At 47.1% G+C, this 26,633-nt stretch overlaps 1 protein-coding gene across 1 annotated transcript in view; it reads left to right on the top strand.

Moving 5' to 3' along the window:
* TP53I11 (tumor protein p53 inducible protein 11) overlaps nucleotides 1-26,633 on the top strand; it is a 488,139-nt gene that overhangs the window by 433,023 nt on the left and 28,483 nt on the right. The window contains exons 4-7 of the mRNA XM_086959614.1: nucleotides 1,406-1,464; nucleotides 7,440-7,488; nucleotides 15,779-15,875; nucleotides 19,381-19,482. Of these exons, the coding sequence (XP_086815740.1) occupies nucleotides 1,406-1,464; nucleotides 7,440-7,488; nucleotides 15,779-15,875; nucleotides 19,381-19,482 (307 nt within the window). The remainder of the gene's footprint in view (nucleotides 1-1,405; nucleotides 1,465-7,439; nucleotides 7,489-15,778; nucleotides 15,876-19,380; nucleotides 19,483-26,633) is intronic.

Raw genomic sequence — 26,633 nt, 5'->3', positions numbered from 1 at the left:
ACCTTGATCTTGAGATGGCAGTAGGAGCTGAGCTTGTTGCAGAGTTCCTGGGATGGTGTGACGTCCATGGCTTCACTGGGGGTTAGGAGAATTGCTGTATGACGTTGAAACGTTCTTTGGCATTGGTTGCGTTGGTGTGGATCGTGTTCTTGATGAAGGTACGCTTGGTGTCCCTTATTTGCCGGTGGTATTCCTTCTGGGATTTCTTGTGGTTGTTCAGGTCTTCTGTGGTCTTACAGTTATGCCAAGTTTTCTCGAGGCGTCTGCCGGTGCGTCTGGCTTCTTGGAGTTCGGTGGTGAACCAGGCGGCCTTCGGAAGGCGTTGTTTAGCGGGGTGGTGAAGGGGGGGTGAGCATGTCGGCGCAGCTTGAGATCCAGCGGTCGAGTTCTTTGACTGCAGAGTTGGCGTCAGTCGTGTTGCTGGTGGGGTCTAGGCGAATGGTGGTGTTCCTCTGTGATCTTGCTCAAGTTCCGCCGTGGCGGGCGCGGGGGGGGGGGGGTTTCAGTGTGGTGGTGGTATTGAAGGTGTAGTGTACGCAGTAGTGTCTGTCCAGAGGGGCTGCGCGGTGTGGGTGAAGCGGATGTTAGTTCCTCCTGCAAAGATGTGGTCGAGGGCGTGTCCTGCTCTGTGCGTGGGGGTGGTGAATTGTGTCACTTGACACACTAAATAGCGAGTCTGCTGATCAATAAAAACTTTTCTTTTTCGCCTTGTTTTGCAAACGCTTCTAGTTTTCACAATTAACCATTTACCCCAGACGCTCAAGATTTCTCGTTCTCATTGAAGTGAAAGAGAGGCATGTTTGAGTAATCAACCTGATGAAAGTGTGAGTCACAATCCTTCTATTTTGAGCCACTGGAGGACTCTTTAATTACTCTTTAATTACGGTGAACTGCTACAGAATGACTCCCTTCTTGCAAAACGATGTTTTTATAGACTGTCTTTGAAATCTGTCCTCCCTACCGTCTTCTGTGTCTATTTCTTTAATCTCATTCACACAGTCGAATTTATTAGAATAAGGGTGGGAATATGACACACTCCAACAGTCTGCATGTAATAATTATCGTTACAGGGCTGTGCAACCCCCGGCGCTGCAGTGAGTACCGTTTTCGCATTACTGCCAGGGCCCCAGTGCTGTCACTAATCTAGAGGTGTCTGTCTATTCCCCTCCTGTGAGGGCTTCTTTCACACTCCTCTGATGCACCTGTGCTGAGTGATAACGCTACATGTTCCTGAGAGGTCGATGGAGCCTCTGTACAGGTGTTTGCCTTTCAATGTGTAGTCTCTCGTGCTATTGGCTTTGACTGGTGCGTTTCTCTATGCACTGTGTATCAGTTGTATCTGACATGACCCTTTCGTCGATGACCTCTAACCCCTGCTCCTTCTCTTCTCATTCTTCCATTTTAGATCAGCCAGGTGCTGGGCAACGAAATCAAGTTTGCTATGCGAGAACCCCTGGGACTCAGGTACGGCCTCTGGAGCGGTTTCTCAGGGTGTGATTGCTTCTGTCTACCTGAGTTTGCTCAGGGTGGGATTGCTTCTGTCTGCCTGAGTTTGCTCAGGGTGTGATTGCTTCTGCCTGCCTGAGTATGTTCGGCTCTGCACCAGTTGTGCTACCAACATAGCACCATCTCCTGCCGGAAGATCAGCAGCCAGATTCATCAAGATATGATGCACCGCAACGCAGCGCAACGCAGCGCAACGCAACGCAACGCAACGCAACGCAGCAAGACAATCTGTCAAATGCAGAGGGCAGGAATGGGCCATATTAACCAAGATATGGCGCACTCTCGCTCTCTCGGTGTCCGGGCGCACTAGTGGCTACTAGGCACCCGTTTAGGCACCCTTGCACCATGATGAGCTGGTGCTTGCATTACAAGCAGGATTGTGTTTGTGCAAGGGTGCCTTCACTAGTGTTCAGAGTTACTGCTCAAACAGGCTGGAGCTATCACTAGTGTTCGAATCTACTGCTAGGACAGAGTTTCACTAGTGTTCAGAGTTTCTGCTCGAACAGGCTGGATCTATCACTCGTGTTCGAATCTACTGCTAGGACAGGCCGGAGCTATCACTAGTGTTCGAATCTACTGCTAGGACAGGCTGGAGCTATCACTAGTGTTCAGAGTGACTGCTCGAACAGGCTGGAGCTATCACTATTGTTCAGAGTTACTGCTCAAACAGGCTGGAGCTATCACTAGTGTTCGAATCTACTGCTAGGACAGGCCGGAGCTATCACTAGTGTTCGAATCTACTGCTAGGACAGGCCGGAGCTATCACTAGTGTTCAGAGTTACTGCTCAAACAGGCTGGAGCTATCGCTAGTGTTCGAATCTACTGCTAGGACAGGCCGGAGCTATCACTAGTGTTCAGAGTTTCTGCTCGAACAGGCTGGATCTATCACTCGTGTTCGAATCTACTGCTAGGACAGGCCGGAGCTATCACTAGTGTTTGAATCTACTGCTAGGACAGGCTGGAGCTATCACTAGTGTTCAGAGTGACTGCTCGAACAGGCTGGTGCTATCACTCATGTTCTAATCTACTGCTAGGACAGGCTGGAGATATCACTAAAATTGTTTAAACATTTTTTATACTTGTATAGGGCACTACTCACCCGCAAGGATCTCAAGGCGCTTGTACGAATACCGCTGTGGAACCCATCCTGGCTTTCCCTGTGAGGCGTCCACTCCTGGGCACCCCCAGGGTGAAAGCCAGGCATACTTAGCGTTGTGGGAACCGTTGTGGAGATTAAGCAAGCTATTGCCAGAGTTGCAGAGTGGGACTCTATGATTAGAATAGGCACCGAGGCAAGAATTATCAGGTCCGTGGAAATTTGAGCCCGAGACCCGCCGAGGCGAGGAATTGAAACCTGGTCCCGGGCTAGACCTCTGCATCAGGGTCTGCCGCTCCAACCATAGTGTTCAGGTGAACTGCTCGAATAGGCTGGAGCTATCACTAGTGTTCAGCGTTATTGCTCGAACAGGCTGGAGCTATCACTAGTGTTCAAATCTACTGCTCGAACAGGCTGGAGCTATCACTAGCGTTCAGAGCTGCTGCTTGGACAGGCAGGAGTTTTCACTAGTGTTCAGGTGAACTGCTCGAACAGGCTAGAGCTATCACTAGTGTTCAAAGTTACTGCTCGAACAGGCTGGAGCTATCACTAGTGTTCAGAGTGACTGCTCGAACAGGCTGAAGCTATCGCTAGTGTTCAGCTCTAAAGGTCGAACAGGTTGTAGCTATCACTAGCATTCAAAGCTGTTGCTGGACAGGCAGGCGCTATCACAAGCGTTCAAATCTACTGCTCGAACAGGCTAGAGCTATCGCTAGTGTTCGAATCTACTGCTAGGACAGGCCGGAGCTATCACTAGTGTTCAGCTCTACTGCTAGGACAGGCAGGAGCTATCACTAGTGTTCAGAGTTACTGCTCGAACAGGCTGGAGCTATCGCTAGTGTTCAGCTCTAAAGCTCGAACAGGCTGGAGCTATCACTAGCGTTCAGAGCTGCTGCTTGGACAGGCTGGAGCTATCACTAGTGTTCAAATCTACTGCTCGAACAGGCTGGAGCTATCACTAGCGTTCAGAGCTGCTGCTTGGACAGGCTGGAGCTATCACTAGTGTTCAAATCTACTGCTCGAACAGGCTGGAGCTATCACTAGCGTTCAGAGCTGCTGCTTGGACAGGCAGGAGTTTTCACAAGTGTTCAGGTGAACTGCTCGAACAGGCTGGAGCTATCACTAGTGTTCAGGTGTACTGCTCGAACAGGCTGAAGCTATCGCTAGTGTTCAGCTCTACTGCTCGAACAAGCTGGAGCTATCACTAGTGTTCAGGTGAACTGCTCGAACAGGCTGGAGCTATCACTCGTGTTCAGGTCTACCTCTAGGACAGACTGGAGCTATCACTAGTGTTCAGAGTTACTGCTCAAACAGGCTGGAGCTATCACTAGTGTTCAGATTTACTGCTCAAACAGGCTGTAGCTATCACTAGTGTTCGAATCTACTGCTAGGACAGGCTGGAGCTATCACTAGTGTTCAGAGTTACTGCTCGAACAGGCTGTAGCTATCACTAGTGTTCGAATCTACTGCTAGGACAGGCTGCAGCTATCACCCGTGTTCAGGTGTAATTCTAGGACAGGCTGGAGCTATCACTAGTGTTCAGAGTTACTGCTCGAACAGGCTGTAGATATCACTAGTGTTCAAATCTACTGCTAGGACAGGCTGGAGCTATCATTAGTGTTCAAAGTTACTGCTCGAACAGGCTGGAGCTATCACTAGTGTTCAAATCTACTGCTAGGACAGGCTGGAGCTATCACTAGTGTTCAGAGTTACTGCTCGAACAGGCTGTATATATCACTCGTGTTCAGAGTTACTGCTCGAACAGGCTGGAGCTATCACTAGTGTTCGAATCTACTGCTAGGACAGGCTGGAGCTATCACTAGTGTTCAGAGTGACTGCTTGAACAGGCTGGAGCTATCACTCGTGTTCGAATCTACTGCTAGGACAGGCCGGAGCTATCACTATTGTTCGAATCTACTGCTAGGACAGTCTGGAGCTATCACTAGTGTTCAGGGTGACTGCTTGAACAGGCTGGTGCAATCACTCATGTTCTAATCTACTGCTAGGACAGGCCGGAGCTATCACTAGTGTTCAGCTCTACTGCTAGGACAGGCTGGAGCTATCACTAGTGTTCAGCTCTAAAGCTCGAACAGGCTGGAGCTATCACTAGCGTTCAGAGCTGTTGCTTGGACAGGCAGGCGTTATCACAAGCGTACAAATCTACTGCTCGAACAGGCTGGAGCTATCGCTAGTGTTCGAATCTACTGCTAGGACAGGCTGTAGCTATCACTAGTGTTCAGAGTGACTGCTGGAACAGGCTGGAGCTATCACTCGTGTTCAAATCTACTGCTAGGACAGGCCGGAGCTATCACTAGTGTTCGAATCTACTGCTTGGACAGGCTGGAGCTATCACTAGTGTTCAGGGTGACTGCTTGAACAGGCTGGTGCAATCACTCATGTTCAGCTCTACTGCTAGGACAGGCCGGAGCTATCACTAGTGTTCAGCTCTACTGCTAGGACAGGCTGGAGCTATCACTAGTGTTCAGCTCTAAAGCTCGAACAGGCTGGAGCTATCACTAGCGTTCAGAGCTGTTGCTTGGACAGGCAGGCGTTATCACAAGCGTACAAATCTACTGCTCGAACAGGCTGGAGCTATCGCTAGTGTTCGAATCTACTGCTAGGACAGGCTGTAGCTATCACTAGTGTTCAGAGTGACTGCTGGAACAGGCTGGAACTATCATTAGTGTTCAGCTCTACTGCTAGGACAGGCAGGAGCTATCACTAGTGTTCAGAGTTACTGCTCGAACAGGCTGGAGCTATCGCTAATGTTCAGCTCTAAAGCTCGAACAGGCTGGAGCTATCACTAGCGTTCAGAGCTGTTGCTTGGACAGGCAGGCGCGATCAAAGTGTTCAAATCTACTGCTCAAACAGGCTGGAGCTATCACTAGCTTTCAGAGCTGTTGCTTGGACAGGCAGGCGCTATCACTAGCGTTCAGAGCTGCTGCTTGGACAGGCAGAAGCTATCACTAGTGTTCAGATCTACTGCTCGAGCAGGCTGGAGCTGTCACCAGTGTTCAAATCTACTGCTCGAACAGGCTGGAGCTATCACTAGCGTTCAGAGCTGCTGCTCGGAGAGGCAGGAGCTATCACTAGTGTTCAGGTGAACTGCTCGAATAGGCTGGAGCTATCAATAGTGTTCAGGTGAACTGCTCGAACAGGCTGGAGCTGTCACCAGTGTTCAAATCTACTGCTCGAACAGGCTGGAGCTATCACTAGCGTTCAGAGCTGCTGCTCGGAGAGGCAGGAGCTATCACTAGTGTTCAGGTGACCTGCTCGAACAGGCTGTACCTATCACTAGTGTTCAGAGTTACTGCTTGAACAGGCTGGAGCTATCACTAGTGTTCGAATCTACTGTTAGGACAGGCTGGAGCTATCACTAGTGTTCAGAGTTACTGCTTGAACAGGCTGGAGCTATCACTAGCGTTCAGAGCTGCTGCTTGGACAGGCAGGAGCTATCACTAGTGTTCAGGTGAACTGCTCGAACAGGCTGTACCTATCACTAGTGTTCAGAGTTACTGCTTGAACAGGCTGGAGCTATCACTAGTGTTCAGAGTTACTGCTTGAACAGGCTGGACACTCTGAACACTAGTGATAGCTATCACTAGTGTTCGAATCTACTGCTAGGACAGGCTGGAGCGATCACTAGTGTTCAGAGCTGCTGCTTGGACAGGGTGGAGTTATCACTACTGTTCAGATCTACTGCTGGAACAGGCTGGAGCTATCATTAGTGTTCAGCTCTACTGCTAGGACAGGCTGGAGCTATCACTAGTATTCAGAGTTACTGCTCAAACAGGCTGGATCTATCACTCGTGTTCGAATCTACTGCTAGGACAGGCCGGAGCTATCACTAGTGTTCAGAGTTACTGCTCGAAAGGGCTGGAGCTATCACTAGTGTTCAGAGTTACTGCTCAAACAGGCCGGAGCTATCACTAGTGTTCAGAGTTACTGCTCGAAAAGGCTGGAGCTATCACTAGTGTTCAGAGTTACTGCTCGAACAGGCTGGAGCAATCACTAGTGTTCAAATCTACTGCTCGAACAGGCTGGATTTATCACTAGCGTTCAGAGCTGCTGCTTGGAGAGGCAGGAGCTATCGCTAGTGTTCAGTTCTACTGCTCGAACAGGCTGGAGCTATTACTAGTGTTCAGGTGAACTGCTCGAAAAGGCTGGAGCTATCACTAGTGTTCAGATCTACTGCTAGGACAGGCCAGAGCTAGCACTAGTGTGCAGATCTACTGCTCATACAGTCTGGAGCTATCACTAGTTTTCAAATCTACCACTAGGACAGGGTGGAGCTATCACTACTGTTCAGCTCTACTTCTCGAACAGCTGGAGCTATCACTAGTGTTCAGCTCTACTGCTGGGACAGGCTGGAGCTATCACTAGTGTTCAGCTCTACTGCTGGGACAGGCTGGAGCTATCACTAGTGTTCAGCTCTACTGCTGGGACAGGCTGGAGCTATCACTAGTGTTCAGCTCTACTGCTGGGACAGGCTGGAGCTATCACTAGTGTTCAGCTCTACTGCTGGGACAGGCTGGAGCTATCACTAGTGTTCAGCTCTACTGCTAGCACAGACTGTAGATGTGCCTTGCACTGATATCTAAGAGTGCCTCTGTACTGATGCTGTCATGATTCTCACAGTGACCTCTTGTTCTCTCTGTTTGAATGTGTCCCAAATGTTTCACATTCCCTCCTTCTCAAGTCTCTCTGTTGTTGCTTAGTGCATGTGTTTCCACCTGATCTTGTGTTTTGCCACTGTGGGTTTCTACTGCATGCCTAATGATACTTTTTTATTCTTCTATCTTAATGTCTCTCACTCTCATCCTGGTCTCATCCATAGGTTATGGCAGTTCGTCTCTGCGGTCATGTTTACAGGCGTTGCACTCATGGTAAGCGATCCTTGCCCGTCATTTGATATCTGCAGTTTGCCTTTGACTTTCTACTCCATGCATGTTGGAAGGGCTGGGGGAAGAGAGACCAGGTACCTCACGTCCCCGCCCGCCCCTGTAATGCGGCTCCTTTGGGTCTTTCACCGCTGCTCTGAAGTCCCCAAAGCTCTCCAAGTAGGCCATAGTGGCCTCCAAACATGGCTATCAATGATGTACCACAGAAGCCCTCTGGCTACCCAGGAGGACTCTCAGGTTCTGTTTCTACTTGTTTTCTAAAGCGTCCTCTTCCTTCACCAGGATGCAGGGGATACCTGGGTTTATTAAAAGAACATAAGAGACAACCGTCTGTCCCACCCCCAATCAACATAAACCGCTGCTGCTACAAGCATCTCACTGCCTCTTCATCCCAGTTTCCATTTCTAACACTAAACTTTTGGAACATGTCATTCTAAACACAAGACACCCCTCTTTCCCACAACAATGCAATGAATGAAAATTCCCACTTTTCTATATGTATCAGTAGGTGCCACCATAGGGCATACAAATAAACATAAATCACATTGGAACAGACTTGAGCACTCTCCTACACAGTGGCTTCTTTAGGATGACCCTCAGCCTCATTTCTGGATTTGCGCACACCCCCGCCTTTCAAAACAATAGTGTTGCCTCTCACTTAAATGATATTCTCAGGTTGTGACCAGTCAGGCCCTACCCTCCCCTCCCCTTCCTAAATAGCTTCCTTACCTGGCGCGTGCCCATATGTTTGCCTTGACGTTGCATCACCAACCTGCGGCCTTCTCCCAGTGCCTGGAGTGGCATCCCTCCTAATGGAATCTCACCCTTACACGCACTTCGTCTCACTTCTGCTCATTCTTCCCATCCTTAATAATCCATCCAGGACTAACCTTAGGAGAAAGCAGTTACCCCTGCACTAGGATGAGCGGCGGCGCTCCTGTGATAGTGCAGGGAAACGTACTGTAGTTCCATAACAATTTGTATAGTTCCTCCTTCCAGTTCAAGCCACTCCTCACATTCAATTGCACTCTCTCACCCAACGTCGGACTGGCTCATTCTACCTGCCCAATTTCATGCAGGTGATACAAGGCCGTTCTATGGTGGCCATTGGCAACCAAAAACTCCTTCATTTGGCGCGATGTGAAGTGTGGACCGTAGTCGCTCACAATTTCCTCTGAACCCCATCTCTTGAACAACATCAGGGGCCAGTCACAGCAGCCTCCAGGGCAAGGGATGGGTGAGGGGGCATCACAGGCCACTGCACAACCACCTACTACTCTGAGCTGAGTTCCTGTCTAGTATAGACTCTGTTAGGAGGGAACTCTACAGGAGTGACACACCATGCAGTCATTCAGTGCTTTCCAATGACTCCTATTTTTGCTCCAGTTTCGATTTTATACCATTTTCACTTTGAACAGTGACCATCTCCTTACTAAATGGTATTGCAGTCAACCCAGTTATTTTAATGGAATAATTAAGTTGGACCAGAATTCCTTTCATCACTGAACTCTAGGAAATTTGACACGCTGAGAGCTGCCAGTAGCTTAGAAAGGTGGCCCTGGACCCTAAAGCTGAACACTTCCAGCTTCTTAATGCAAACACCCACCGGCACTTGGTTTGGCAGTAAAAGCATTCCTCGCAATTCTGAGCCCCGGTGCTACTGCACCTGTCGCGCTACTGAAAGTTACTGTCTCTTATTATCCATTTCTTCCACTCGCTCTATCACATTTACGCCTTTTTTAAGATCATCCCCTCCCCAGTAAATCACTTGCCCTCAGTTCTCCCAACCCTTACATTCCTACTCTTCATACCCATTTTCTCCTGCCATCTTTCTAAATATTTTCTGCTCACAACTTCACACTATTCGTGCCCACCTACACGACTCTTATGCTCTTCTTTCGCGTTCTTACCTTTTACTCTCTTGGTCTGGCACTACTGAGTCCACCCGAAGAACTATTTTATTTCTTTGTTGCTAGTTCAGTCTTATTATCACTGGGCTTACTCTTTCCTTAACTGATTCTAACTCTAAATCCTTTTCTTGCTATTTCCCCTTTTGTCAAATTAATTCCTCTCCTTGTAGTGACTTCCCTTTTTCCATATATGTCTTCCTCATTGTCTTGAGAATGACTCAACGTATACCATGTTCATGCCACCAGCCCCTTTCCCACCTCTATCATCTTTATGCCAGCCCATACCTTTAGAGAAGGTCTTATTTGAATGTATTTTGTGCCATGAACATTCAAGATCAAATGTTCTCCGCTCATCTGGAACCAGTAAAACAAAAACATTTAAATGATACAACTTATGAAGGTAACTTATTTCCATTTACAAATACCTCACCAACGAGTATTGATGCTACTGTATACAGCGAAGCATTGCCAGTATTTTTAGTTATTTTTGATATAATGCGTAAATCTGCTGTCCTTGTAGGTCAGTTTAGCAACAGTAGTAATGTGTTTGTGACTGCGTCATAGGATACCAACATGTTTCGGTACAACAGTAGGATATCCCACTCCAGTATCAGGAAGCTGCTTCACTCAACAGTAGGATTTCAGTATCTTCCGAAAAACCTGTGACTAGTTGATAAATCCATCACAACCAGCACCCTGCTTCCCTTGTAGACAAGTTCACCAGCACTGGTGGTACCCAGCATACCTGCTGCCAGGACCTCATCGGACCGTACCCTAAGCAGTGTAGAAAAGAAAAAATCAAGGCAAAGAGCCTTTTCCATTTAGACACCCAGGATCTGATACAGCATCTCCATATATATCAGGATCGCCCCAACACTGTTCTAGTTTAGTTGAAGACTCACCTCATTAAAGAACACTACATCACAATGCAGATCGTCCACAATTCGCAACTCCTATTACTTGCAGACTTCAAGCTTGCATTTGACCATGTACAGCACTCTGCTGTCTTTTGGCTCAGTTTACGCACTAGAAATATCATATAGATCCATCGGTACAATAGGATGGCAACAAGATTCAACGCAACAGCAAGTTTTCCATATGTTCCAGTCCAGCATTAGGATAACATGTTGTTGTCCAGTAAAATAGACAGCAACACGTTTCAATCCAACTCCGAGTTGCCTAGATGTTCCTGTGACGCTGTAACTAAAGAATATTTTAATGGTCGGCTATCACTGTTTCCATCAAGCAACACAAGCACCATCGTCCAATATAAAAGCAAAAATCATCATTTTCCCACCAGGGAACATCATGCTTGTATCCAGCGGTGTGGTATCAACGTGTTATCGTCCAGCAAAGTTATTAGCCAAAAGTTTCTGATCCAGCTGTAGGACGTAAACAAGTTCCCATCAAGCTCTAGGATACAAACTCGGTTGCCATCCGTCCAGTAGCAGGAAACTTGCTGGTATTAATTTTCCTGGTCCCACCCAGCAGCAAGGAATACCATATTTCAATCCAATAATATAATGCCAATGTCTTTCCATAAAGCAACAGCAACAATATGTTTCCATCCATTAGTCTGAAACATAATGTTACCCCATTACCAGATGGGAAGATATTGAAATCCTACTAACAGTCAGAATGTTTTACTGATAAGTCGGCCAGGACTGGCAGGTTTTGACCGAAAAGTATGATTACAAAAATACAACCATCATAGAGCAACATGGATGGATGCAACAGCAGGATTACAGCACATTCCCAGCTGTCATGATGAATAATTACATGAATTATATCAATTTGTACCCATCCAGATGTAGGATAACGACATGTTTCGAGGCAGCGGTCAGATATAAATATGTCCTGATGCACTTATAGGATAAGTACCTGTTTTAATCTATCGTAACGGTATGTTCCCTCCCCATCTACTAACATATTATCAACTTGTCTGTAAGAGCCTCTCTTTCTTGATAACTATCCCCTTCCTGTTACTCTTTCAATCCTAATAGTGTCGCATGTTAGCTGTGTGGAACGACCTATGTGGATATAATCCCTGGTGCATTTTCCTGAAGTTTAGTCTGCTGACCTTCGGTTGCATCACAGAATTATACAGCTTGTGTAGTGATCTTGTAATTATTTGTTTTTTAATACCAAATATTATCCTCTTTACTCCTTTTAGTAAATGAGTAGGTTTTTAATAGGATATCAGATTTAGGGCTTCAGATCATCCGTTTCTAATGCTTTGACCTCATTAAATTGATTTTCAGGATCTTTACAAAGGCTGCTGCTGCCTCTACTAATCCATGGATTATCCATGCATATCATGCTTTAGTTCATGTGGTTTTTGCTGCTTTTCCGTAGCGAGCTGGCAGATTAACATGGGCCGTGGGGACGCTGATCCGCCGTGCTAGCGAATGCCTACACAAGGTCACATGCTGCCACCTTGTTCTTTGAGAGACAGTAAAGGCGGTTCATGAAGAGTTGTGTCTGAGAACTACTTCTGAGCCAATTCTTCTCCCTTCTGTCCTTAAGTAGTGTTTTGTAGGGTGTAAATAACTTGTTCGTGGAATGGTCTCAACAAACATTCCAGCAGTTGGTCCTGCTCCAATAGTTGACAAATAGTTGGATCAAATACTCCTCTCAAGATCTCTGATCCAATACAGAGACACAACTACCAGCAGTGAAGGGGATAATTGATGAGCCCAAGTACTACCTCCAATATAGTAATCATATGTACAAAGCGGTTGCCTATCAAACGCTAGAACTAACCAACTCGAACAAATGCTGATCTAGTAGCTGAACTTTACCTTGTTTGCCTCCCACAACACGAGTGTTTTGTAGAGTGTCAGTAACTTGTTTCTTATCAATAATTCTGAAAGCCTCTCTCCAAACACTGTAGCCATTGGGCATGGTCCTGTACATAATCAATAGTTCGACTAATCTACATTATCGCTAAAATCCACTGCTGTCGAGGATCTCCCAGCACCCAGGAAGAGGGTTATAAATCCATCTAAGAGCTGACTTTAACATATCCAGCAATTCTATGACGTGGCTTTCTGTCACAAGTCAATTTTCTACAAAAACATGAAATAAATCATAAATAAATACATGCATACCTAAACGTTGCCTGATCTTTATATTTAATACTAAATTCTACTATTTGAGACACCTCTCCACCAAAAGCCCTGGTATATAATAAAAGTAGTGAGCTCAACCCCTTCTTGTCATTAGGGTGAGTAGAGCTCCATTTTTATTAAACAACCAAAGTTAAGAGCAAGCCTTTGGGGCTTCGAGAATCTGCAATGCATCAGTGTAGACCCCAGATGTCCACAGCTTGGCCCCACTCTTCCATTTTCTCCAGACGTGCTCACACACACTGAGGTACGTCTAGGACCATGGATAGTTTTGGTCGCCCTGGTTTATCCATGCAACTAAATACGATGATTGTTGTGTGAGTGTCTACGGATGGCTACTCTAGGACTTTAAGCCTTAGTATGACCCATCTGTCCATAGGGAAGTCGAGAAGCACATAAGTTATGTTATGTTATTAAACATTTATATTGCGCACGGATACTCAAGAGTGTCCCGGCGCGGAGGTGAACCATAACAACAAGCAGCATATTTAGATGGATTGATTAAAAAGGAAGGTCTTCAGCTGTTTCTTAAATAGCATAGTGTCCTGGATGTTGCGCAGCTCCAGGGGAAGGGAATTCCAGGCCACTGCAGCCTTAACAGAGAGAGAGCTACCCCCTAACCGAACCCTGCGGAAGCGGGGAACAGTGGTCAGGCGCAGAGTGGTAGAGCGAAGGTTTCTAGAAGGCGTGTAGAAGGAAAAGCGCCTCTGGAGATAGACCGGGCCAAGACCATGCAAGGCTCTATGAGCCAGCGTAAGGGCCTTGAACTGAATGCGGCGGACAACAGGCAGCCAATGCAAGTCGCGTAAATGCTGCTTCATGCTTGCACGCCCAGGGATTTGCAGCAGAACCCTGGCCGCCGCATTCTGAATCACTTGCATTTTCTTTGACTGGTATCCCGGGAGTCCGACGTATAAGCCATTGGCATAGTCAATACAGGATAAGATCAATGCCCGAGTGACCATTTCCTTAGCAGAACGAGGTAGCAAAGGGAAGAACTGCTTAAGAGATTTTAGGATACCAAAGCATACCCCTGCCAATTGCTTTATTTGAGTGGAAAAACGGAGATCCTCCTCAAACCAGATCCCTAGGTTTTTTGCAGGATTGCCAGATGACAAGGGCTGGGTATACTCAGGGGGCCACGAGTCTCCTTAAAGAATGATCGAAAAGGGCCATAGAGGAAAACCTCTGATTTACCCTCATTACATTTCAGCTGAGCACGGGCCAGCCAACCAAAAACCGCTGCAAGGCAGCGCTGGGCAGCTGAAGGAGATGTATCCCCCTCCTTCCAGATAAAGAGGAGCTGAGTGTCATCCGCTTATGCGATGACTTTTGCACCCAGCTCCTCTGCTAGAAAGATCAGGGGGTAACGTAAACGTTAAAAAGCAGGGGGCTCAAAATCGAGCCCTGAGGGATTCCGGTGGCCACTGTGCGGTGGGTGGATGAGAAAGGGTCATCCAGACCTGCTGGGTGCGATCTGCAAGAAAAGATTCAAGCCACTTCCAGGCCTGCCCAGACACGCCAATGTTGGAGAGCCAAGAGAGGAGTGGTTGGTGGAGGACCGTATCGAAGGCGGCAGAGAGGTCCAATAAAATCAGCGCCGCTCTGCTGCCCCCGTCTAAACACTCCCTTATGGCTTCTGATATTTTCACAAGAGCGGTCTCGGTGCTATAGGAGGCTCTGAATTCGGATTGAGCAGGATGAAGGGCACCTGATGACTCAACGAAAGTGGATAGTTGCCTAAAAACTGCTTTCTCACAAATCTTAGCCACCGCCGGAAGTAAAGAAATAGGGCGATAGCTGGCAGGGATGTTAGGATCTAAGGAGGGCTTTTTCAAGAGTGGTATAAGTTTGGCCTCCTTCCATACCTTGGGAACAACGCCGGTCTGAAGTGATAGGTTTATGATTGAATTCACCTCTGAATTAACTACCTCAGCCACCTCAGCAAGCAGTCTAGCAAAACACGGATCAGAGGGAGATCCGGATTTGAGAGATGAAAGAATAGATAGAGAGTCTTTCGGAGTAATCGGCTGAAAAGCAGTTAGTGAGGGGACAGGCAGAGAGGGAACTGGTGAACTTGAGGAATGGGCGTCAGTCTGCTCAATGCAGGCTGACCCTAGAGAATCCTGTATGGCCTAGATTTTGTCAATAAAAAAGTCAGACAGTTCCTCACTCCATTCTGCCGAAATAGGTAGATCAATCCGCTCTGCAACAGGATTGAGACAGCTCTGTACAATGGAAAATATTTCCTTTGAGTTATTTCTAGAGCCGGCAATGCGCTCAGTAAAGAAAAGGCTGATGGGCAGATGTTGTGGCCAAGGTGGGCTGGTTCCTTAATATTATAGAATGCCTTATGTTAGAGCTGAAGCAGAGCAGCTGCTGGTTCCGCTGTGCCAGGGAAACCAGTGTTTACTCCGATGGCTGGAGGGAAGTACAGTCACCAGCGAAACGTAATACATATAAGAGATCGTCAATGCCCAGGTGTAAAGCGCACCATCACACAAACACACACCCTCCTATAAGGGTGCCTGAGCATCCTGTCCAGTTTTGCACAATATTACTGGCACACTTTGTTTTAATATGCACCACTTGCTACAAATTTTACCTGAATGGTCACTCACCCGGTACGACTCAGATTCATGATCCTGTTACATTTTAGCGGCCTCCTGAGCCAGTAAGATAGGTGGCTGCCAACTGGAGTTTTTGATTTGGCCAATACTTTTTGATGGAATTTGGATAAGCTTGGGTAAGGTAAGTGATTCTGTAGAGAACACAAAAAGACTTGAAGCTAGGGATTGTGTGGGGACTGAAGTAATAAGGATGGGTCTTGCAGCATTGATCCATCTTCACTTTTTAGGGCATGCTGTCTGCATCCTTCCTAGTTACTATACTGTAGTTTGCTAAATCTGTGTTGAGCTCTACTAGGGGAATGGGATTGTCCAGCAACACCACATCTGTCAGTGTGTGCTTCTTTTGCATCCCTGTTTGGGTTGTGATGTTAAGCTCCCCAGGCTTCTAGGTGCCATGGTGTCTAGATTTTCCCGGCAAGACATTTAATTCAACTTTGCAAATGCTGCAAACACCGATTGATGACAATAATGCCAGGGTGCGGTAAATTCCTCGTTGACGTTGAGAGGTCAAGAAACGCTTCAGAGGAGCAAAAAGGTCTAGAGTGAACTAGGATATAGAGGGGATATTTCTGTATTAACACCGGTCCTCTTGTTTTACTACCTACAGGCCCTCACCTTCCCAGATCAGCTGTATGATGCTGTCTTTGATGAGGGTTCGGTCAGCAACAAGACTTCCATTCGGCTCTACGGAGGCGCTCTTCTCAGTGAGTATTGGATCTGTTGGCCAAAAGCCGCAAGGAGCTTGGCTTGTGTGACCGATTGCCAATGTCTCATTGAATGCTGTAGAAGGATGGTAAATATTGCCCTGATCTCATGTCATTTTGTAGCTGTTGGCTGGTGGTGCTTATGGACAGGTTGTGACTGATGACAGAAGTGCATGGGTGCAGGTGTGGAGATCAAATTCATCCCTTGAAATACCAAGAATGAACATCTGGCTCTGGGCAGACTAAGCACACCTAAGGAGAGCAGTGATGCACCATTTTAAGTGTGTGGTTATCTTCTTTCAAGTCTACCTTGGACATGTTGGTCAATGCCGCACATGGCTTGCAGGACACTATCAGGAGTTTCACAACTCCGGCTGGGAGTGAACCCTTACCGAACACCTGTTATGGCTGAAATTGACAAAAGTGAAGATAGAGGTCATCAATTACAGCTTCTTTATAAGTAATAGAGGAAGCTCTCTTGTGTAGTGAGGAGATCCATCAGAAGGCAACACATTTTCATCACTACCTTTGCTACACTGGCCCTAAAGAAGGAAAAAAAAACAATCCTTAAGAAACTAGAAAATTAATAACTCAGTCACTACTATCCAGTTACCTGTGGATGTCTCCAACCACTGACATTTATATGCCTATGTTTTTGGGACATTGTGAGCTAAGACTTTGTCATATAATATCTGAGTAAAGAAACTGAAACGAAATATACCCATTGTGGAAATGTTCTCGCTAGATTCTTCTGTAAATGAAAAATACATATTTTAATTCAATTTTAACATGCAAACTACGACGGTGCCCCACCAATACCCATCTGTTCTATCCCCAGTCCTTATTTGGTTATAATGCCACTTCAGTAAGTCTTTCTTTTAGTTCCACTGAAGTTTGTATACAGGATAAAAGGTCATTTAGAGCAACATAAAAGTAATGATAGAAATTAAAAATGCTAGTGTACTGTCACGGAACCGTTTGTATGGACGTGTGTGTGTGTGTGTGGGTGTGTGTGTGTGTGTGTGTGTGTGTGTGTGTATTTGTGTGTTTGCCTCGCCTGCTACAAGGACTGGGATAGAATAGAGGAGAGGCATTTAGAGTGTGCATAACACACACCTCCATCTCTGCTGTGATACCCACCACCACCGCGACAACATGTGGAAGGTTGTTGTGCCTTTGTGTGGCTGCTGATGGACTACCCTCACTGTGGTGTGAGTCTGGGGTTTACAATGAGCCTGAAACTGTGTGTGATAAATGTGTATCAACCTTTCTTGTGGCCATCAACGTCACTGCACAGCAGGATGTCCTATTTTGTACCAATGATGTTTGTATGTCTGAACCACGCAGGCATGTACCACGCCTGCTTTAACAACGCGGTCCCATACACAAATACGTCTTTACAACATATTCCTGTACAACACAAGTTCTTACAACGACTTGCCATAGGGGAGAGCGCTGGAATTTGGAATAGTATAAACTACTATTCTGACTCAAGTCTGCGCAACAGTCGGGTAAGTGTTGAACTTAAAGTACAACATCAGTCCATCGCTGATTTCCTTAAGGAAAGTCCTTGTAATGACTTGCGTGATAAAGGAATGTGTTGTAAAGACGTATTTGTGTTTCGGACCGCGTTGTGAAAGCATTGATGTAAAGGCTTTTTCCCCACATAGATTGATGTAATGTTCTATACAGAACGTTCAGCCATGCTTAGCGAGCGCTGGGCATAGGGGACTCGCCTGTGGGCTATGGTTAGCAAGCGCTGGGCATAGGAGCTCGCCTATGGGCAATGGTTAGGGAGTGCTAGGCATAGGAGCTCACCTATGGGTAAAGGGTTAGCCAGCACTGGGTATACAGACTCACCTATGGGCCATGCTTAGTGAGCGTTGGGCACTGGGGCTCGCTTATGGGCTATGGTTAGTGAGCATTAGACATAGGAGCTCACCTTTGGGCAAAGGGTTAGTGAGCGCTGGGCAGAGGGACTCGCCTATGGGCCATGCTTAGCAAGCAATGGGCACATGAGCTCTGCTATGGGGCATGCTTAGCGAGCAATGGGCATATGGGCTTGCCGATGGGCCATCCTTAGCAAGCAATGGGCACATGGGCTTGCCTATGGGCCAAGCTTAGCGAGCAATGGTCAAAGGGGCTAACCTTTGGGGCATGATTAGCAAGCAATGGGCACAGGGACTTGCCTATGGAGCATGCTTAGCGAGTGATGGGCACAGGGGCTTGTCTATGGAGCATGCTTAGCGTGCGATGGGCACAGGGGCTCACCTATGGGCTATGGTTAGTGAGCATTAGGCATAGGCGCTCGCCTACGGACCATGGTTAGCGAGTGCTAGGCATAGGAGCTCACCTATGGGCCATCCTTAGCGAACAATGGGCACATGGGCATGCCATTGGGTCATGCTTAGCGAGCAATGGGCCCATAGGCTCGCCTATGGGCCATGCTTAGAAAGCAATAGGCACATGGGCTCGCCTATGGGCCATGCTTAGCGAGCAATGGTCACAAGGGCTCGCCTATGAGGCATGCTTAGCAAGCAATGGGCACTCGCCTATGGAGCATGCTTAGCGAATGATGGGCACAGGGGCTCGTTTATGGAGCATGCTTAGCGAGCGATAGGCACAGGGGCTCCCCTATGGGCCATGCTTAGCGAGTGATGGCAACAGGGGCTCACTTATAGTGCATGCTTAGCGAGCGATGGGCATAGGGGCTTGCCTTTGGGCATGCTTAGCGAGCGATGGGCACAGGGGCTCCCCTATGGGCCATGCTTAGCGAGTGATGGGCACAGGGGATCACCTATAGAGCATGCTTAGCGAGCGATGGGCATAGGGGCTTGCCTATTGGGCTTGCTTAGCGAGCGATAGGCACAGGGGCTCCTCTATGGGCCATGCTTAGCGAGCGATGGGCACAGGGGCTCGCTTATAGAACTTGCTTAGCGAGCGATGGGCACATGGGCTCGCCTATGGGACATGCTTAGCGAGTGATGGGCACATGCGCCATCCTTAGCGAGTGATGGGCACATGGGCATGCCTATGGGCCATGTTTAGCGAGCAATGGGCACAGGCGCTCGCCTATGGAGCATGCTTAGCGAGCGATGGGCACAGGGTCTCGCCTTTGGAGCATGCTTAGCAAGCGATAGGCACAGGTGCTTCCAAATAGGGCATGCTTAGTGAGTGATGGGCACAGAGGCTTGCCTATGGGGCATGCTTAGCGAGTGATGGGCACAGGGGCTCGCCTATGGAGCTTTCTTAGCGAGTGATGGGCACAGGGGGTCGCCTATGGGGCATGCATAGCAGGCCCCGGGCACAGGTCTCGCCAATTGTCCATACCTAGCCAGAGGCTTGGCACTGTGGTATTTACCACACCACTGTGCCCACAGAGCATGACCTCTGGCCGTGCACATCGGGTTGTTCTATTTTATAACACTGGTGACCGAAACCCCAATATTACCTGCATTGTGGTGCGCGGTGCAGTGACTTGTGGCTTCGTCTCTCCGTTGGGCAGGTATCTCCCTCATCATGTGGAACTCGATGTACACATCAGAGAAGGTGATCATCCGCTGGTCCTTGCTGACGGAAGCATGCTACTTCGGGGTGCAGTTTTTAGGTGAGTTACTCCTCCCACTTATGCGTCTTCCTTTTGGGCAATTTCAGTCACAAAATCGAGAAAACTTGGAAACCCAACACAGTGTTGGTTCACAAACACGTTGAGTTGAGGCTAAGCATGTATGTATGGAGAGCGGCATGTTCCAATGATCTTTTCCCTTACCTTTTCCGTAAACACTGCAGGTTGAAAGCGATGGTGGTCTCGTCACCCTCCTCTCTACAACATGTACAGCAAAAAAGAGACTTGAGATAGTGCCAAGGGATGAATGAATCCTGCACTCAGATGCAGCGTGCCTGTTGAATGATTTACAAAAAGGGTCTAGGATATAGAACCACACTTATTTATATTGTGGGAAATTTTATAACCATGTGGTGTGTTGACCAAAGGAATCAGGATCCTTTTAGTTTCCTATGTTGTGAAAAACTTTATTCTTTGAGTCAATTTTTCTTCTTCACAGTAGCCAACGTGCTTACATATTTACATTTGTGTTCTAAGAGCAAAACAGATCATGGCCTCACAATTAATTAAATGTCTTGCTCATAGAACAAAAAGGTACACATGTAAATAGAGAAGCTATGGATATGTATATGTATTTTATAAATACATTTTTACATTTGTGTATATTGTCTAAGTCTTTTAGCCCTGAAGAAGTCCTTTAATAGACCAAAACGCGTTGGCTACTGTGAAGAAGAAAAAAAAACCTCAAAGAATTGTGTGAACTATTTCACCCTGTGGAGCTGATTTCATGTGTGTAGTGTGTGCGGATCAAATCATTTTTGGCAGGGTTCGTGTTGGTTCCACACTTCCAGAAGACCAGCAGTGAACACTGGGGGATCTGCATGTTGGGGCATTTTTAGGAACCTTACTCGCCTAACCCTTCTCCTGGGTCAGGCCAAGTTTCTCCGCAATTTAAGGGAGAGCACCTCTTGGAACACTCACTAGACACCAGTCACCCCTGCTCTCTGCTCTCATTGGAGCACCAGCTCTCCAGTGCCCTGGGGCCTCCACACTGGTGACATAGGAGTGAGTGTTTTAGGAAATTCCACAGCAAAGTGTATCTGCACTACTATGCAAACCTGCTTCCCTTTTAAGGAATGTATGGACTTTTGAACATGGATGCTGTTCTTTAATATGACGTGTATGTATAATGTATATGTATGTATGTATAAACCATTTTATATCGCGCTCTATTACTTGGGAGTATCCTGGCGCGAAATGTAGGAACGCGTGCAAGTGTGCAAGTGTGAAGCGCTGCTGCTTTTGAAACTGGGATCGAGATTGCAACACCGCGGAATAGCCGGATTCCAGTAACAAATCTGGTCCCCACCACTGCAAAACCAGCCACAACCCTTCCACCTTCCGGGGGAAATGCCCGATGCGATGCACGCTACGGCCAGTTGGCCCGGGGTGTAGAGCGGAGTGGAAGTGTGAGCTGCTGCAGTCAACCCGTGAATGATGCCTCACTGCATGTCTGCTTGTAGGCCTGGCCCTGTGTACAGATGTGTATGTTTTTTTTTCCAGCTCCAGAAGTGCATGTTTTGAGTTTTTAGTTGAGCTTTGGTGTTGTTTTCAGTCTTTTCCTCTATTGCCGGCTCTTTCTGGGACTGTTGCTAGCTGCTTTGGGCAGGGGGTATTTTGGGGGATTCTTTTCTCCTAGTTTTCAATGACCTCTCATACTTGCACTTGCGTATTATTTACAGAATACAGTAAATATCGCATGTGACAAGTAACTGCTGCCTTAAGTAACTCACACAACCATGGACATACATTAAATATCGCATTCATTAAATGCATTTTTGAACACGTAATCTGGTGAGCCAGTATATTCATGCACTGTTTACCTGCCCGCGCTATAATTACCACCACACGTTCCAAAGTAGTGTGTTATTTGACTAGAAGGAGCACAGAAAAGGAAGTACTTTCTAAATTACAAACCATAAATTCATGAAGCTTTGTTGTCTTTGCTAAAATCACAACTAAAAACAAGAAGTGACAGATTATTTGCACAGACTGGCTCTTTCAGAGATATTCACAGAGTAAAATTGTATCAAAATGCTCAGTACTAGGACGTGGTGGATATCTCTAAATGAGTCATGACGTGTCACCTCGTGGCAGACCATCACAAGCAACGGTGTTGACAATTAAGAACCCCGGAAACCACCTGCTCAAATTAAGCACAGGTACTAGGGTGGTTATCACCCGAACCTTTGTGTTATTTTATCATTGGAAACTTACACCTGTGCCAGGATTTTTTTTTAATGAATTGATGAATGGTTTGAAAACGTGGCTTCACACTCTCTGACCTTTCTTGGTTTGTTGTTACATGGTAGATTAACCGTATAACCACTTCTTGCATTTATTTATTTTTATTTATTTATAATGTTTTGTAAAGCGCGTACATGACCCTTGGGTGAGAGGGATACAGTATTGGAAAGCAAAAACATTTGTTTGTTACATAATTATACAAGACGCGTGCAAGACGCCTGTAAGTGTCGGAACTCTTCACATAAGGTTAGGGCTGATACAGCAAGGGGTGAGGAACATTCGAACATACGTATGTACCATGCATGCTAAAGAATGGTATTCCCGGGTGTATACTCATGTCCAGAGTCAATCAAGATGAGCGAATAGAAGGCAGTAATGTAGTCTAATGGTCAAGCCCTATTCAGGCAGGAACTTGAGCAATAGCATTTTTTTTACTTCTTTTTTGAAGGAAGCGGTCGAGGAGATTGTACGGATTTCTGGAGGAAGAGAGTTTCAAATCTTTTGGGCAATGCCATAGAAGGCGCTGTCACTCGATCTATGTTTTGGGAAAAGCTGTGGTTTTAATAGCATTGTAGTTGCACTTCGTGGTGCTCTGCAGCCCCCTGATAGTACTAGTTTTTGAGCCAGGTAGATGGGGGTCTTGAAGTGGAGGGCTTTGTGCATCATGCTGGCAATTTTAGGTGAGTTCTGGCCTCGTATAGTAACCAGTTTAGGGACTTTAGGGCAGGGAAAATGTGTTCTTTTCTTTTTGTCCCAGTATTCAGTCTAGCTGCGGCATTACAGACCCCCCAGGATATAGCGGCTTGGATAAGCAAATTTAGCGGCACAAATATGGAAATTTAGCGGCACAAATATGGAAGTTTAGCGGCATTTTTACGGCACTTTATTTTACTCATAATCATTCATTCTCAGCCTTAAATCAATGGAAAATGTTTTAGGGGGTGGAGGGTGTCCTTTCCAGGAGCCCCAACCCTTCAGGGAGGCATCTAGTATAAGGACAATGAGTATTTGTGAGATAAGTTAAACAACGTCACATTCTGGGGGAGGGGTTATGTTGCGTTACACCACTGCCCCATTTGCTTGTAGTTCAGTTTGTCGAGATAGCACTTTCAGGTTTAGGTCTGTATTATCATTTAAGGGAAACAGTATTGTACTTTTGTGCAAAAATATTGCTAGTTCTCTTGAGCAGGGTTGAGACCGGCCCAATAATGTATGCTAATTGAGCACGGGCGGGGGGGGGGGGGGGGGGGCTGAGCAGAGGTGATCTCACTTGCATACATGTGTGGCTCAGCAGTGTGAACTAATCTGTGCATCTAAGTGAAGTTAATAAAACATGCCCGACCCCCTTTCTTTCATAAAACTTCGCTGAAGCAGTGTTTTGCGGAAGGCAATACACAATTGAGGGCCACTTTTTTTGGTGTTCCTGGGTCGATTTTTTATCGTAATCCGACCCTGCTATCCATCCATCCATTCACCCGTCCATCCCCCCACACCCACCCACTTTCCCACCCACCCTTCCTTCTGCCGAGGCATGCAAAGGAGCCGTCACTCACCTGACATCGGGGGCACCCAGGATGCGGCCCAGCGCCTCCAGGTATTGCTGGCAATTTCCCAGCAGGGTCCGCCACAGCCGGCCCCTCTCCTCCTACAGAGCGCACAGCAGGCCCTCCACCTCTTGGAGGCCATCGCCAGGGTCCATAGACAGCAGCAGGGGCAGGAGGGCGCCCACCTCCACTGATGGGGGTCTTCTGCACTATCCTCCGCTCTCCCATGCCCCCTATTCCTGCCCAAGCCTTCATGGCCTCAGCCTGGCACCTGCCACCCGTCCCCCCAGCCTCGCGCTACCTGCGAAGGGTCTCTTCATGCTGGGGGGTCGTGTTCAGAAGGTGCTGTCCTCAGTCACTACTTTTACACCGGATGGACCAGGAAGGGGTGACTAAAAACACGCCACTGCTTGGACTAGTTTCAGTGCGGTCTTTTAAGGCCAACACTCGCAGATAATTGGGGTCTTGTCCTGTACGAAACACAACGAGCCGCGAAAATGTTTGCTTCGAATCAGTAAACTCATGAAGGCGCGTGTGAAACATTGAAGTGTGTCTACAGTGGAAAAGAGTGCCCGTGGTCTGCATCGAGCACCAGCAATGCCTGGGGCGTGGGCGCTAAGGCGCCTAGAAGCTCTTCCTGCCTGCCCTCTCCCCAAGTGCTCTCAGGACATCTTACGCTCCTTCTGCGCCCTCGTGCCCCCGGGGTATCTGTCTTGAAGGCAGCAGAGGTAGGTGACAGGAAACTCTGCGAAGTGTGTGGCTGCACCGCCCTTCTCCACCTACTCCCTCCACCTTGCAGATTTAGCCCCCTTCTCCCCCAACCGTGCTCCCTTCTTCCAAACTCAGTGGATCCTCTTGCTCAACTAGGTCACCCTGTGGCTTCATTCAACCACCCACCCTCTTCACCACCACCCCGCTCCGCACCTTGCAGAAGCTGCCCTTTAAACGCTGCCTTTGCACCCCCTCCTCTTTAACTTTAAGGTGAGTAAACCCACGCCTTCCCCCCCTCTCGCCATCTCTCCTCTCTCATCCTCCTCTATGATTTGTTTGGAAGTGAACTCACATGAACGCTACTCTGCCTCGCCTCTCGGACGGGCAAGCAGGCCCCTCTCTCCGGGGGCTGTCCCGGCTCCCGCTCACATAAGATTAATGCCCTCCGTGCCATCCAATCAGAGTAGCGCTGCCCTTGGATATCTGGGAGCGAGCCAGTTCAATTAGCAACAGCGCTGTGTGGCCCGTGCTGTGGCCGTAGAGTTTTCTTTTAATCAGAACAGTCTACAACTTGTAAAAGTAAACGACTCTCACGGGTGTACTTACTACTTCCACATAACAGGAGCTGCCAGAAAAGTTCTTTGCACCAGGCCAAGTACATTTTCTTTAAAGGACGCGCTCATCAAACCATGCTGGAGGATGGAGAACAAGCTTCTTCAACACTGATAGATGCAGCTTTGGATGCCTCAATATGTGCATTCCATCAGATAGGAAATGGCACAGTGATGCGACACTATGGGTGATTGATGAGTATTCCGTTCAGACCTTGATCCAGTTGAATATTATGGACACGCCTTTTGATGGACAGAATGTTTTTGGAACAAAGGTAGATCAAGCTCTCCAGTCCATAAAAACTGACACTGGAAAGCCAGGCAACCTAAAAGAACTTGGGTCCATTTCGCAGGCAATTTTGTAAAAATCGCGGCATTTTTTCAAAAGTGCCGATTTCGCGGCAAACCGTGAAATTGCAAAATCCAGGAGGGTCTGATTAAGGGAAGCCCTTAACAGGGCCAGACTCACTTCTGGGGTGGTGATTTTCAGATAGAGTTGAGTGTTGTCCGCGTACATATGAAAAAGGATGTTCGCGCAGTTCAAGGCATTTGCTAGCGATTCGGAGAATAAAGTGACCAGTATGGGTGATAGGGCGGATCCCTGTGGAACCCCCATAGTTACTATACGGGTTTGGGAAAGAGAGTGACTCATCTTTATTCTTTGGGATCTGTTTTGGAGGAAGGAAGTACAATTTGTACAATCAAGTTTCTGAAAAAGGTTTTTCCTTTTATTCTCACTGACCTGCAAAGATGGTTAGAGTTGCTCTTACCCTTTTGAGAAACGAACACTGTAATGTCCTCTATATCGTGATAAATAAACGTTCTCAATCCAAGCTGCAATCTTTGCAAAATGGAGTAACTTGTCTTCTTCTAAAGTTTCCAAAATGCTGCTCTGTTTCGTAGAAATTTCATGAAGTGCATTGGCTGCCAGTGACCGAAAAGGTCACGTTCAAGGTGCTTTGCAGCATATACAAAGCCTTGCATGGCGCTGGCCACCTTCATCTTCAGAAAATCTCTAATTGGTACTCTCCACGGTGAGTATTAAGATCCTCTCTTTCTTATCTGGTGACGCCTCCCAAGATAAAAAATAAAGTCCAGGTTGGGATAGAGGATAGGAGCTTCTATCTCTGCAGCAAATTGTGGAACGCACTGCATTTTCTATTTATGATCCCAACCGAGCCTCATCCTTTTTAGGAAATCTTTAAAAACTTGGAGGCATATCATCAAGGGGCCACGATAAAATTATCACTGCTTTAGTGTCCGTTTTTGGGCGAAAAGCGGCAATAGTTATATCATCAAGGTCACCTAGAATGTGAATTCATGCCTCAGCGCCCATTTTCTGAACACCCAGCATCGCAATGCCAATGAGATGGAAAGTGGGCGTATCTCAATGAATTTACATTAGAAATGTCACTAACAAGATTTTCTCCTATTATCAATGTAGCCGCAAACCCGCTTAGCGTGACAAAAGCACCACTCATTTCTTTACGCCTGCTTTCAATTCGACATAGCCGTGATATCCTATGTGAGGTGGATTGTCAGGATGAATCCACCCTGCCCTATCATCAACGATTCGCCTATCGCTGTGCCATTATCGCCGGATTTCCAGCAATAATCGCACATTTTGCAGCTATCGCTGGATCATATATCGCATTGGAGATAAGCGTTGCTGATAGTGCACTATCTCGGCGATATAATCCAGCGATAGCCGGCGATAATTACCCTCGTGCTAAGCGCGCTTAGCGATAATTATCGCTGGCTGTTGCTGATATGCCCCTTGGCTCTTCACTCTCACTGTCCAGTATGTTAGTGCATTTCTCTAGCCATTTCAGAGGTTTGTTAGCGCTAGGACACTCCGGCATTCGCGCCCTCTATACATTTCTTACTTGCAAGGTAATTTGGTTAGATTGTCAGACCCCACAAAAATAACACAAAAACAATAAAAGAATATGATAAAAAATATAAATTTACTTTATGGGAGTAGCACAAAGAGTTTGTGGCAGTCACAATAAAACGAATA

This window comes from Lissotriton vulgaris, chromosome 2_2 (genome assembly GCF_964263255.1).
Source record: "Lissotriton vulgaris chromosome 2_2, aLisVul1.2, whole genome shotgun sequence".
Taxonomy (NCBI): domain Eukaryota; kingdom Metazoa; phylum Chordata; class Amphibia; order Caudata; family Salamandridae; genus Lissotriton; species Lissotriton vulgaris.
Note: the sequence above shows the minus strand (reverse complement) of the source record. Positions and strands in the feature narration are given on the sequence as shown.